At 27.2% G+C, this 15,864-nt stretch overlaps 1 protein-coding gene across 1 annotated transcript; it reads left to right on the top strand.

The window, feature by feature from the left end:
- The first annotated feature begins 898 nt into the window (after positions 1-898).
- Positions 899-7,102, top strand: LOC129955324 (protein phosphatase inhibitor 2-like). The gene is made up of 4 exons (XM_056068254.1): positions 899-1,151; positions 1,546-1,728; positions 2,942-3,036; positions 5,457-7,102. Exons 1-4 carry the CDS (start codon positions 1,069-1,071, stop codon positions 5,582-5,584), a joined length of 489 nt encoding a protein of 162 aa, XP_055924229.1. The 5' UTR covers positions 899-1,068; the 3' UTR covers positions 5,585-7,102.
- Positions 7,103-15,864: the final 8,762 nt, after the last annotated feature.

A 15,864-nucleotide genomic window follows, 5' to 3' on the forward strand; every position in this document is an offset into this window, starting at 1 on the left:
TAATGAACTTCTGTAAGCAACTTGCTCTTGAATTGTTTCCAGTATCTCATTGCTTATGCTGTCTTTAAGAGCTAAGTTCAGAACTATTCATTGACAGAATAGGCAATAAGTAACGAACACCATCACCAAAATTAATTGTTAATCTAATTTATAACGATAAAACGACGGGGAAGAACAGACGTAAATTCAACGAGTTGACGAGTAGATTAACCGACTCTTCGTTGACGCAGAAGCACAACTTCAGTCCATACTTTTATTTAATTTTTAAAACAAAAAAAGTGATGAAATGGATGTAATATATGTTTGGCTATAGTCTTAGAAAGTATGCTAATACCTGCATCCATAGCTTTAAATTAGATCTTTTATAAATCAGGAGCTTTTTAAGCAAAATATTTTACATATTGAATCCTTTTAAAATTTTTATATTTCAAAATCTTGAAGATTACTGCATAATTTCTTGGGCAAAATGTGGCTTCTAATTCCATGTAAACCATTGGAATGAGATTAAACTTTCAATTTTTACTGCGCAAAAACATTATGGGCATCGAATCTTTATCAAATTATATCCCTCATTTATGGAATTTACTCTTTACCTGAACTGAATAAAGTGACGGAAATTTTTTATATAAAAAAAAAAGGTATATTAATATTGTGTGGACTTCGCAGTCTTTAAATATATTGGAAAACTTTACTGCGTAGCATTCCATTTTGAGGAAATGATTTCTTAATACTACCTTGATAAAGCAAAGTTTTAATCATTTCTCTAATGAATCATAGAGATTAATAGTTTAACATTTTATAGAGTTTAATTTTTATCATTCTTTTTATTATTATTATTATTATTTTTGTAATTGTCAAAAACAGCAGAGTAAGAATTGAAATGAAATGAAAAGAAGAAATCAAACATTGTGCGGTTGTTTTTCTTTCGCTCTCAAGCTGAAAATTGATGCTTTACCATGTAAGTCACTAATTAAATTGGGGTGTAAATGCGTCACAACTAATTCTGTTATTGGAAAATCGTGTAATGATTAGATTATTTTATAAATATTTGAATTTGAATCCGTAACTATGACGGAAAATTTAAACAAGAAGCCTGCCAAAGGTATACTCAAAACATCGACTAGCCATGATCAGGCCGAATCAAATAAAAAGTGAGTATAAATATTTCTCTAAAATAAATTAAAACAAAATAACTGCAATAACTCTATTTGTAATTTGTTTATCTATAATTATTTATTTAAAATATTTAATATTTTAATTCAGTGTTGGCATAAATAGTATTATTTTTCTTATCTAAAAAATGTTGAGTTGATACACACTGTGAAGAAAGTCCTTGAGTTTTTAAAAAACAATTAAACTGATATATTTTTATGCACAGATTTTAAATTCTGTTACTATTCAATTTGTTATGACGAAACACAACTATACTTCTTTCATATTTTACCTATTTATGTTATGGTAAATAAGTGGCCTTAAATTTCTGAGATATGTTTATGAAAAATTTTATGAATATATATAAAATGTTTTTTTTTTTTTGTCTTGTAGTGCTGCAGATATAAAATGGGATGAAATGAATATACTTCAAACTCTCCATCCACCTGACAAAGATTATGGTCACATGAAAATAGATGAACCTAAGACACCATATAGTTATTATGAAGATAAGTCAGGGCAAGAAATATCAGGGCACGGCAGTGATACTTTAGATGCTGACTTATTAGCTAAAAAGTAAATATGTTTTCTGATAATTACCAACTTCATTTTTTAGCAGTGAGATTTATATTGTTACCTTATAAATAGGTTTTAACTAACATTTCAAATTGATTGTTGAGTTTACTGATACTTTACAAAAATCTCTAGTTAATTCTTTGCTCTCTCTTTATTTGACTCTTTAAAACTGGATAAAAATTAATTTCAGTCGATTTTGAGCATTTTTTTGATATTTGATATATTATATAAATGATTCTTGTAATTATTTCAAATCTGAGAAATGTGATTTCATAGAATAAAAGAAGCTGATAATAATTTGTAGCAATCCTGATTTTTTTTAAAGTTGTAAACAGACTGAATGTCATTAAACATGCACTGATGAGAAGTTATAGGTAGTTAAGGTTGTTCATTCCAATATTGCTATAAGAAATCAGTATGTTTTACACAGGCAAATTAATAAAATGCTGGCATTCTCATATTATCTTTACATGCATATATGCATTAAATTATGCACACAATTCATAAAAATCAATTGTCACAATTGTTCCCCGCTTGCACTTTAATTTGCAAAGCTGCATATTTTACATGCGGTTGATATTTTATTAAAATTATGTTAGAAGTTAATATAAAATATTACAAGACATTTTATATTGAAATGCTCTTAGATATTCTTTTAGTAAAAATTTAATAGACTTTATACATATTTGTAGGATTATAGTTGAGATAAAAATCTGTCTTTCTCTTTTGTTAAAAAGTTGGAAAAACCACAAGCAACAAATAGCGAAAATGAGACACACATTAAAAAGATAAAATTTCAATACATTTGTGTGTATTATTTAGGATTTTTAGAATTTATTATAATTTAAAATTGGAGAAAACATTAGATTATAAATATTTTACTATGTAATTAGGCTTAAAAAACAGATTCCATAAGAACAATTGAGAAAATAGTACTTCATCAGAAAAAAAAAGTATTATTTTACAAACAAATTTAAAAAAAAAATAATAAAATTGGAATATATATTGGCAATTTTTCTATCGAAAATGTCACCTTTCCGTGTTACATGTTTTTATAAATTTCAGTTGTCTGAATTTTTTGTTTCATTTTTGAAGAATATGAAAGAATTTGACTCATAAATAATTCAACACAATTTTTAAAACCAATTAATATTTTTAAAAAGCATGTTTATAATTTTACATTTTTGAAATTTAATTTATTTGTATTTTTCAGGATTAATTTATGTTCTGAAAAAGAAGTAAAACCTAAAGTTCTGGATTCCCCTAGTGAAGATGAAAATGATGAAGAAGAAACGGAAGAAGAAAGAGGTACATTTGTTGTTTTCCTCTTTCAATAGAGTAATTAATGTTACAAAAATTATTCTTAGTACATTATTATTTAACTTGCCTGCATTAAAATTTGCATGCTTTATTATACTATTGGTGTTTAGTAATATGTTTTCATAGATTCAGTTTCTTAGCAACGTTTCCAACTTGAAAAGATTTTAAAAGTTGGTTTCTTTGAGTTTTTTCAGTCATAAAAAAATGTGTTTTAACTAATTTATTGTAATATTCTTAATAGTATCTGAAATTAAGTTTATTTGATGCAAAAAATTAAAGTAGATTTTCATGAGCTTTTTTTTTTTTTTTTTTTTTTTTTTTTTTGGTGTGTGTGTGTAAATAAAGTAAATTGGCAAATAAAATTAAAAGTTGAAGAATAATTAGAACATAAAATTTAGTTTAGAAATTATTGAAGGACTTTTTTTAAAAAAAAATTCAACTGATTTTAGTGTAATAAATTCTAATTAAATAGTGTGTTTTGGTTGGAAACTTAAAATTTATTTATAAATGGGATATAATTTTGGTAAATTAGCAGGCCACATATTCTCCTTAAGTCACAACTTTGTTTCTTTATGATTATTCAGTTTTATTTTTTAGTAATTTTTAAAAAATCCTTGCGAAAATCATACCAAGAACTTGATTGACATTGAAAGAAAAAACTTGTACAAAAACATTTACAGCTTATGTAGTTTTCAAAGCAGAGTTTTACCAAAATGTAGCTGAATATAAATTTCTTTTGTCTGTGTGATTTTTACATGATATTTTTGTTTAATATTGGGCTATTAATATTACAAATATTAGATCCTGTGAAATATGGTAAAGCCAGATGCTTGAATAATCCAAGGTTAAACTGCTTATTTAAAGCTTGAATTTAAGTGCAGGGGTGCAGATAATTTGAATTTATTAGATATGTGTATTTTATAATTATACATATATTTATATATGCATGTTTATATATATATATATCAAGAAATTATCTCTGATTGAAGATTAGTTATAATATTTAAAATCATATAAAATAAATTTACATCATCTTAAAATATTAATGTTGGTTCATTAGTTCATGACAAGGTACTTTATGTCATATTTAAGGTATTTCTCTCTTGAATATTATATTACTCTCATTTTTTAGGTACCTTAATATATTTCAAAATTTTAAATGTTAAGAATCTCAACTTCAAGTTGGTTTATCTAAAAAATATTTAAATATGAAAATTTCTATATGGCTTTTTTTTTTAAAAAAATTATTTAATATGTGTTAGCATAAATAGAAAAGACATAAACCATAGCTTAAAAGAATGACTATTAATTTATTAATAACTATTTTTTATTGAATTTTTGTTACCCTTTTTTGTACTTAATTTGAATAATTTTTTCCAACTTTGATTTCTTAGAAACATTTTCTGATTAAAACTGATTTTATAAGATTTCCTCTATCCTGTAACAGTTTATGACAAGGAAAATTTTAAAAATCTTTGATATATTATAATTGATTCTATTAATTATTTTGCTTGTTATATTTAAATCTTACAACTTGAAGAGTTAGGGTTAATTTTTACAATACAACAGATTGTAGTAAAAAAAATAAAAATGATTATTTTTACTAATATTATGATTATTATTTTTTTTTTTAGTTTATGAAATTTGGAAGTTTATTACTTTGAATTATACTTATTTCTGTTTATTTATCTATTTCTAAACAATGCTGAAGTTCTTTCAAAGGTCTAATGATTGCTTTCAGCATTAAGCTATTAAAATTAAGCTATTAACTTTTGCCTTTTTAAGAGAATTAATTTCTTTTTAAATGAGGAGCTTTAATATCAGAAAAACCAAGCTTTGCACAGCATTTTTTTTTGTAATTTTTTTTTTAAAGAAAATATTTAGATATGAATCACATACTGATTGCATATGAATATTTTTATATGTATAGACTTACACAAAAGTACTCTTTATTGTTATATGTCTGATTTATCTTAACAAATTAATCATTACATTTTTGTCATTTTTATTGATTATACTGAATAACGAATACACATTTGAAAATTTAGTAGACCAAGAGCTGAAAAATTTTATTTCCAAGATAGCCTTAATAGATTTCATTTTTATTCTTTTGCATTTATCTCTGTGAATAGAAATGATATTAATGTTTCTTTATATTTGATTTGACATTTGAGTGAATGAGAAAAATTTTTTGGAAAAAGCTTGAATTTCCTTAAAGCATACTGGGCCTCATTGCTATGTTAAAATTTTTGTAGCTTTCTTTGAACTGTTAAGTTATATTATGTTAGAATTTTTGCTTTCATTGGTACATGTGGTTTTCTTCCTTTGTGTTTCCTTAGATATTTGATATATATGTTAGTTATGAATATTTTAAAGTTAGATTATTCTTTTATTTTATTTTTTTACAGCCCAAAGATCTGCCTTTGAGTACAAGAGAAAAATGCATTATAATGAATTTTATGCTGTAAAATTAGCCAGAAAATTAATCGATAAAGATGACGATGAACTGGAACCTGAGGAAGAAGATAGTAATTAAAAAAGAAAGAAAAGAAGGAAAGAAAAAAGAAAACTGTAAAACATAATCAAGAACATGAAACTTTTTGCCATTCTCACTACGATTCCTAACAGTTTATATTGTATTAACAGTTTATTATTTTTTTACATAATAGATTGTTAGTATTTATATAATTTATATTGGTTCTCACAAAGAACTATTTAAAAATGTTATTATTCTTTTTGGAATATACGAAATAGAGTGGCCTGATATTTAAGTATGATACCTGAGCAAGTATCATATCTGTACAAGTATGATACCTGTATGTTTGCTATTTTTTGCTTTTAGTAGTTAAAATGTATAGATCTGTAAATAACATTGATAAGTTGCTTTTTTTCTAGATAAACAAACATATTTAGTAGTTTTTTTTTGGAACTTCACTTTAGAAATTGATGGAATATAATAAAGTAGATATTTGCTTACATATGTCATTTCTGGTAATCTAGAAAATTGTTTTAGAAACTTATTCTTATTTTTTAATTTAATTGTGATGGTAGAAGAAAATAAATGTTTCACAGTATTCTTTCTTAAACTTTATTTCATTATGCTAAATGACACACTTAGTATTCAGATTAATCAACACTGTAAAAAAAAAAGGTGATATTATTATTTGTTTGCTTTTACATATTTTAACTAATTTAAATTTACTTGAATGTTAACAAAACAATGCACTTAAGGTTGGAATAGCATAGTATGTACAATTAATGAATCATTGCAATAAAAAAATGTTTTACTATGTGAAAATTCAGTATTATTTCTTGTTTTTAATATCTTGTAATGTTCATGTATTTTAGTTATTGGAGTGTTATTTCAAAATCAAATGTTTTAATATTAAAATATTATTTTTTAAAAGAAGTTTAAATTATGCACTAGTCTGTCGGCAATATTTTTGCAATAAGAAGCCATTTTTAATTTATCAGTTTAATATAGTGATATTGTTTGATTTAGTGTTTTGATTTTCATTATTTTATTGCAGTAAATATTATTACTTTTATTTTTATGTGATTAATATTCCATGACAATGATTTTTGTATTTTATGAGTGTGGTTTTGCATTTATGATCCAAAATGAAGAATTAATTGTGATAATATATTTCTTTAAAAACTGTTATAAGCAATTTTGATATTAAAACAAAATTTTCCAGTTGTTGATGATTGTGTAAAAATCTGAGTGCTATTTATATTTCTAAACTTTTTTTCTTCTAAATTTCATGTAGGCTGCATACTTTCATAAAAAGTGTATTTTTGACACCATTTACCATAACATGTATATATATTCTGTAAACTTTCATAAAACTGTGCCATTTTGATCTATTCTCATTCTAAGAAGCATTATATTTCTCTCATATCATTTTGTTTGATATGAATTGAATCTTACAATCCATGTTATGTTTTCGTATTTAGAGAAGATGGGGAAAAAAAAAAAAAAAAAGCACTTGGTTTTGTGTGCATTCTTTGTTGCATATGTCGTATTGAAATAAAAAGAAAGCTTTAAAGATTATTTACTAGTCTTGTTCTATTCTTCTTACATTTTAATTTTTTTTATTATTTTGTGTATAGTTATGTATATATTATTTAAATCTTTTTTGTAACAATAGAATTTGATATTTTTTGTTTTTAGGATTATAAAAAAGTATTTTTAGTCTTTTTTAAAAAAAATATTTATTAAAAAATAAATCATTCCTTTTTAAAATTGTATTCATACATGATATTTTTTATTGCTTTCAAATATATGTTAATCTCTAGAATCTTAATTCTAATATTTTATTATATCTTTACAATGCTCTCATTTTATCAGTTATATTAGCTTTTTTTTTTCCAGTATTTTATTGCTTTTGATTTTGAGCGTAATCAGATGGAGATCATTATAATTTTAGGAGGTCTTTTATTTGTCAACTTTTAAACAGCTGTAAATTTATTTAACTGTTTTTTTTTACTTAACTAAATTTTTTTTTACATAACTAACTTTTTTATTTAACTAAATTTGCTTAACTAATTTTTATTAAATGTTTCATCACATGTGGTATAAGAAGAGATGAAGGTAGTTGCATTTCACAGATCAAAGCTTTGGTTTCAGATTAAAAAAAAAATAAAAAAAAATCAAAGTTTTGAAATTTCAGTTAAATTTATCCTTATAAGAAAGTATTTCATTCAATTTCCAATTTTTAGGCTGTAGAATATATTATCATGTAATTATCATTGGCTTTGATATTTTCAGGTAATCTCCATTGATAAGACACTAACTTGATGTTATCTCTTTTTGAGATATTTTCCTTTGCCATAAATTTTAATATTTTTATTAAGTATATAAACTGTGATCAATACCAGATTATCAGTTTGGTAAATGGATAATTGCCTAGGGTTATCCGCAACTTTAAGAATTCTGACTGTTGATTTTTTTTTTTTTTGCATTATTTTCAGGGTAATATTAGTATGCTAGTTTTGTTTGATTTAAAAGAGCTGCAAAAAAATTATTAAAATTAAAATCATGTGTCATTTAAACTTCAGAACATTTTTTTTTAGGATTGGGTTTTTTAATTTTTTAAATTCACAAATCAGCATGGACTGATTTGTTTGGTCTAACGTAAAACAGCCTTGCAGCTGTGGCCCAAAAATACAAAACAGCCTTGCAAATTGAATTGTTAAAAGAGAGGGGGAAAAAAAAAAAAACCTGACTGAAAAATTTACAGAAATTGATGCTCAAATATATAAATTAGGGAAGAAGGGGGAAAAAAACCCACCTTTGTAATGCTTTTTTGTTAATTTTTTATTAAATGGTTTGTATCTTGATAGCTAGAGTAGTATTTTATGTTTTATTTCACTCAAATCTTTAATTTTGTGTGTATTTAAGTTAGAGAGTATGAGGTAAATGATCAATATCCATCCCGTTCCCTTAACTTGTGAATTCGTCTTGCAAAATTCTAAAAAATAATAAAGAGTTTTTTTTCTGTATACAAATAAACATTCATTTAATATAGAAATGTTGCTTATTTCATAGATAAAAACAAGGAGTATTGTTAATCTATTGTAACTAGAACATGAATGCTATTCGAGCGCTCTCTGTTATACTGCATATCGGACAGGGAAATTTATTTTTCCAGATTTAAATGGCAACCCTGAATAACAAAATTATGTCTTTTGGAATTGCATAAAGCAGGATTCACACGAAGTCAACTTGCGCGCAATTGAAGGTCACGCCTTCCTCAGGAAGATCACGTGACCGTATTGGGACAATGGAAAATAGTTTTCTCGATGACAACCATTTGCATTCTCCAGTTGGGGTCACGTGTTCCTGAGGTAGGCGTGGTCTTCCATTGCACGCAGTAGTTGGCCTCGTATGAACACAGCTTAACGAATTTATATTTGGTTTAAATTCATCCTTAATTGTAAAAATGCAATAGACATTTCGAAAAGGCAGCCATGTTATTTGCTATTTCTCGTGATAGGACTCTCACGTTGGTTTGGATATGCCACTATAACTGTGTTTTCGCTAATACAGTTTATATGAAAGTTTCACTCATATACAAAGCACTTTACATTAAAAAGTATTACAAGTCGAAATATGAATGATATATGAAAATAATGCAAACTCAGTTTTGTGTGCGATTCTGGAGCATGAAAATCCACATGCAATTGTGACAGTTGAAAGAGATGCATCAAAAGTGAATGTTTTTTGTGCATTTTCATGAAGATGTATAGACTGTTTTCCTTCGCCGAGAAAAAAAAAAATTGCTTGATGCAAGTTACCCGACGATACTGTAGTTATTTCAGCAATTGGTTGTTGTGTTTTGCGATCTAATGAACGGAACATTCCTTCATTGGAATATTCAAGTTCATCGATACCTGAAGGATGAACTTCTTTACCGCTGGATTGGGTTTGTTTGTGAGGATGGTCTCGCTTTGCTCCTTGATCCCGTACACCTTTGATTTATCGCCTTCTTCCTTTGAGTGCACATTAAAGACCTCCTATAATCAAAAACGTAACAACATAAGTGCGTGGAATGAGTTCAATTACCGGCTGGAAGTGTGTCGTGTGACACAAGTAATGCACATAGAACCAATTTAAAATATGCAGAAAACTAGGTGAGTTTGCGGTTTTTTTTCATTTATCACTTATTTTTATGCAATATACTTTTGATTATATAGCATTTTGAAAATGAATGATTTTTTTAATAGTAGCTGTATTCGAGAAGGCATCGTACTCGATAACTTTTGTTATACTTAATAAACAGCGTAAGAGATAAAAATAACTTCTGTTCTTGGAAACTGAAAATATAATTATCCTTATCGAAATTTAATTTCCCATTTATTAGAAGTAAAATCTCTGGTATTAGGTAATCAATCTCTCCCCCCCCCCCGTTTTAACCCGGGAGACTCCTAAGCCTAATGCATTTTCCGTCTGTAATTAGACTTCGGCTGAGTCTAAAAGAATATTGTCATATTTTACTTCGATGAAGAAAATAATTGCAATAGGAATTTTTCTTTATTATTCTTTTTCATTAAAAATAAAAATAAAATTTCCTAGACTCCTTTTTTCAATATTGTTAAATTATTTAATTAGATTCAAATTTCTGAATTATTAATGTTAGGAATTTTTATCTTATTTTCCGGGTTCGAATTTTCGAATCCAAATATACAACGGTTTGATTCTCACTGCAATTTCAAATCAATAAATGTCTTCATCATTGAATGCTTGTTCGGAATTTTAGCAAATTAGCCTTTGGTGTGAATAAATGTAAATTTTCTTGGATTCTTTCTGCTTTTCCGACTACTTTTTACTTCGTTCTCACTAAACCGAGATTTGCTAGTTGTTCTTTATCGGATGATATTTTATTTTTATGGCGATCTAAATTTTTTTGGAATTATGGAATTATTATAAATACTGTAACTCTTATTTATAAATTTATTTTTGATTTAATTTTAGTCAAGGGGAGTGTAAAATTTTAATTTTATTTAATATTTTGTATTTGGCTAGGACTCGTATCAAAACTCATGATATTTCTCAACAATTAACGTAAATTTTAATTAGTTTGATTTTGGTAATATTAATAAATGAAATAATCTGAATTTAACATTGTGACTAATAAACCTGAAGTGAATGCCAATTAATATTCAAGTAATTGTAAATTACTCGTTGCACTTCGGCTGAATGTGAAGATTCGGCTGAATGACGTACTACGCTATCCCATCGGGTTATTTTCACTCTTTCGCCTTTCGCTTCGGACTGGTATGCATATCACATTCAGTCAAAGTTCGACTTGAAGGCCTTAAAATTATGTTTAAATATTCTAAATAAATTTGTAATTCGTTAATCTGGCCTTATGACTGGAAAGCAATTTTTCTGATAGCACTCAAAGTTCTGGTCCAAAACAATCTAATAATATTCAAACCAGAAGTGGTTATCATATAATTAGAAAATATTTTTAACCAGAATTTTTATTAGATAAATAAAATAGAACATTCATTTATGCAAATATATTCTACGGCAACAAATAATTTAGTTGTTTTTGTATTGGTCAATAGGTATGAATGTGTGATATTTCTCCAATATTATTTATGCAATTTGAATATAAGATGAATAAATAGAAGGGCTTATTTATTGATCTTTCATTAAATTGAAGAATTATTTAATAGAAGTTTATCTTCCGTAGGACTATTCATTTTGTATTTCTTCATTTTTGACATTTTCAAGTTTTTACAATCTTCTACAGAAATTCTGTTTCTGTTAAGTGTGGCCTCAACAAATATAAAATAACTGTGGTGTAAGGATGACCTAGATACCATAGGCATCAATTTTAGGTGAGGCCGCTACAAGGACAAAACATTAACTTGTTTATTGCAATTTTAATAAGTTGACTGCCATGGTGGTGGGGTCACCGGTGACCGACGGGCTCATATGAATAACATTGTAAGAAATTCAACGCGGCAGTCAATGTGTTAAAGCGAAATATCATGGTGGACGGCGAAAAAATGCCCCTCCTCGGACGACATTTACACTAGCTTCACTACTGATGACGAATGGGGGCGGGGGGAATTAATTCATACCTCAGGCGCCTTTAAACCTCGCTGCAAGACTGCTTGTGAGGGCCTGCTCAAAATATTCCCTTATTATCTGAGCACAGTTCAAAATTATGAGATGTTTTCAGAATAATTTTTGTGGATCTTCAGAAATGGTATATTAAATTTCCGAAACATGCACTGGTCTAGCATGTTAAATTAAGGATTCCTAAGAAATAAAAAAGGACCAGGATGCAACAAAAAAAGCAAAATTTAATGATAGTAAAAATATCACTAAAACTCCTGTGTGTATTTTAGTTTTAGTGTATCTTATGTTATGCAAACGGATATTTCATGGATAATAGATTAAAAAAAAAAATTCCCCAAGAATGTGCAGCGATTTGGCTGGTCCAAGTGGAATTTCCCCAAGAAGAAAAAAAATTGGGACTGCTTCTTAAATTTTTCTTTAGGATAAAGGAAAATCTGGTAATAATGAGAGATGCTTTTTAACATAAAATATATCTTATTTTCAGTATATCAATTGATGCACAATAGAAAAGTACAATAACAGCTCGTATTTTACTTGGGAGGTGCAATGGATCTGTTGGGTATTGTAGGACGCCCATAATACCCACTCCTACTTTACACTCAAATGATTAACTGACACCATTCTCAGACGGCTGAGAGAAGTAAATGGATACCACCAAGTGATCGTAGAAATGTTTAGCCATTAGTCTCACAGTGCGCGTTCCTACGGTTTAATATATAAAAAAAATTGTTTCATAACCGATGTATGCAAATCATTTATATCGTCTGGCAATCAAAATTAATTTTTTTTTGTACGTCTTGGGACATTCTCCAGTGTTTCGTTTTGCTACATCAAATAAGAGAATGATTGTGCAATCGCACATTTTGTCCAAAAAATGGATGAAAAAGAATGAGAGAAGGGAGAAAAATTCGCAACTCATCATTTTTAGTTTCATGCTTTTTTGTTAATTGAAGAAACAAGTTAATCTCGGACTATTTCTGTATCGATAATATGTATTGATCCGATTTAAATTGAAATCAAGCAGCATTATTTCTTTAAGAATAGAAATTCCCAGCATTATTTCTTTAAGAATAGAAATTCCCAGCATTATTTCTTTAAGAATAGAAATTCCCAGCATTATTTCTTTAAGAATAGAAATTCCCAGCATTATTTCTTTAAGAATAGAAATTCCCAGCATTATTTCTTTAAGAATAGAAATTCCCAGCATTATTTCTTTAAGAATAGAAATTCCCAGCATTATTTCTTTAAGAATAGAAATTCCCAGCATTATTTCTTTAAGAATAGAAATTCCCAGCATTATTTCTTTAAGAATAGAAATTCCCAGCATTATTTCTTTAAGAATAGAAATTCCCAGCATTATTTCTTTAAGAATAGAAATTCCCAGCATTATTTCTTTAAGAATAGAAATTCCCAGCATTATTTCTTTAAGAATAGAAATTCCCAGCATTATTTCTTTAAGAATAGAAATTCCCAGCATTATTTCTTTAAGAATAGAAATTCCCAGCATTATTTCTTTAAGAATAGAAATTCCCAGCATTATTTCTTTAAAGAATATTTCAACAAATACTTATTTGCATATTGATGAATATAGATTTATCAATTATAAACTCAAATATTAAGTTAATCTGTGTTGCATCAGCATTTAATGTTAACAAAATGCTATAATTAAAACTTATCTAATTACCAAAATGCTGGAACATCAGATTCTTAATTCGTAAAATTGATATGGAACGAGAAAAATTTGCTTGCATGCCAAAATAACGCTCACAGCTGTAAGAAAAAGAATTTTAATAAAAACTAATATTTAAAAAAATGAATTCGGATATATATTTTTTTTAAATTATCGTTCGCGCTTTTTCCAAAAATCGTTGAGTTGTATGAATGAAATCACTTACGTGACACTATTACGTGAATTATGTTCGTGTAGAAGACTATTTAATGCAAAAAGAATAAACGCTCATAATGTAATTTTTAGCAAACAAATTCAATAAATTATTTATATATAAGCCTAATAGTCCTTAAAACAACAAAGAATAAGATAGACCACATAAGTTCAAAAATTTAATACGAACTTTTAAAAAGTAAATTTAAAGTTCTTATCGACACTATACGATACCTCATTTTTGTGCAAAAAAAAAAAAAAAAAAAAAAAAAAAAAAATTTAAATATCTAAACAGTGGTAAATTTTTTGAAATTGATAAAATTTGTTGGTCAGCATCATTTTCAACTGTGACGAGTTGAATCAATTGAAGAATGTACGGAAAATAATAGTTATAAGATGCAGTGCTTGATTTTACTTCATTTACGGAAATAATGAAAGCCAAGAACAAGAAATGATGCCAAGGATGATTTTCTATCGTCATTTCTGTGAAAGTCTTAGTATTAAAGTTTTTTCTATGAACGAAGCAAGCGATAGTCTGACAGTAATGGTTGCCATTATTTTTGGTTTGCGACCGAAATTTGAATATAATGGAATTGTTTCGCGTGAAATATTGTAATTACTATATTTAATGCTCTAGCTCTCTGGAAACATTCCTTCGAAAACAAGTCATTCTGCAATATTTTACATGATAATGAATCTGCGAATGATTGAATACTAGTCATCTTTAGCGACCCGCTTGCTAGGACAGATTGACTTTTAGGGTTATTAAATAATTAATATGAAATTAATAAAAAAAAATTAACTGTTTCTTATACGACTGAAAAATATGAAATTGAATCAATTTACTGAAATTAAAAAAAAGTATATTAAGAAACAAAAGCGAAATGAAAATTCTATTATTCAGTTAATAATTGGGAAAAGCAAGCAATTAAATTTTATCGATGAATATGAATTCCATTATAACATTAAATACCTTGTGTATCAAATTAAATTAAAATAGTATTAAAATTAAAGGAAAACGTAGATGATAATGATATCTTTTAAAGTTTTTTTTTAGCCTTTAGTTAATACAAAGACCATTTTTGTAGAATAACTGTTTAGTCATCATGGTCATATATGGTCATCAATTTCCATTGTTAACTCATAGCGATTACCCATTTAGAGACGGTTAAGCCTATTTTCATGTTCGATTAAATTTTCAGTTTGAAGTCCATTTTTCGATTTCTTTTATACTTTTTCTCTGACTGCATGGACTGTTTGGTGGCATAGCGAACCCTTTTTAGAGCATTTCTAATAATATTTTTTACCTGTATTAATTAATTGAGCAAAGCATTGAATTTAATGCAACTACAAAAACTTCCAATGAGGCAGTATTAAATTCTTACAATGTTTTGTTTACATTTAACAGTTTCCATTCCTCAATAAGAGCATTTTCTGTGTTAAGTACGTTAAATTTCATATATACAATGGTTCAAATAATTGAGACTATACCTTAATTTTTCTTGATAAATCCGACTTTCGATATAAAAAGACATTGCAGAAATGCAAACATGTTTTTACTTTTACACATAACAAATGGTTTAATTTAAAGTAAAAACAAAGAAAAACCAACGAAAAACTTCTAAATTGAAATGTATCAGAAGCATTTTAAATAAACAAACGCAGATTTTTGCCTCAAAAATTGAGAATTCACCAATGAAATTTTGTAATATCTCGCATCGAAAGAAAGTGCCAATGTTTAGTTATGTCTTTTGGCTTTTATAATGGTCTTTAAATGTCGTGTTACTGATTTGTCCAATTTTTGGTGGTATCTGAAGATATTTTACTCCATTCTTCTTGCAACACTTGTTTTAAATGGGTTTTGTTTCTAATTTTGTGTTTTTTGGACCACTGCTTCGAGTGTGGCTCGCAGATATTCAATGACATTCATGTCGGGATATTGTGGTGTGTGTAACTGCTTTTTACAATGAAAAAGACACCGCATTTTGACGTTATGTGCAATATGTTTGGGGTCCTTGTCCAGCAGGAAAAAGAAATTTCCATCTAAACCAAAATTTTTAGCACTTTCCTTTAGATTGCTGCGACCATATGGTTCATCACACATGCTGCAGAATTTTCTCAAATCACAGGAAAAACGCTGAAACTGTGCGAAATATAATTAGACAAGCTGGATATAGAAATCGAACTGTTATAAAGAAACTCTCCATAGCTTTCAAAATCAGAAAAAGTGATTGAAGTTTGCAAAAACTCATCAAATGAGGGCCAATAACTTTTGGAAGAAAGTTATCTTTAGTGATAAAAGTAAATTCAACATTTTAAGCAGTTACAGTCGTCG

The sequence above is a fragment of the Argiope bruennichi genome, chromosome 1 (genome assembly GCF_947563725.1).
Source record: "Argiope bruennichi chromosome 1, qqArgBrue1.1, whole genome shotgun sequence".
NCBI classification, from domain to species: Eukaryota; Metazoa; Arthropoda; class Arachnida; order Araneae; family Araneidae; genus Argiope; species Argiope bruennichi.

Bases quoted from the DNA above. Each gene is read 5' to 3' on its own strand.
- LOC129955324 (XM_056068254.1), top strand. From the start codon at position 1,069: ATGACGGAAAATTTAAACAAGAAGCCTGCCAAAGGTATACTCAAAACA. The intron at 1,152-1,545 runs GTGAGTATAAAT...TTTGTCTTGTAG, and splicing joins CAGGCCGAATCAAATAAAAA to TGCTGCAGATATAAAATGGG. The intron at 3,037-5,456 runs GTACATTTGTTG...ATTTTTTTACAG, and splicing joins AGAAACGGAAGAAGAAAGAG to CCCAAAGATCTGCCTTTGAG.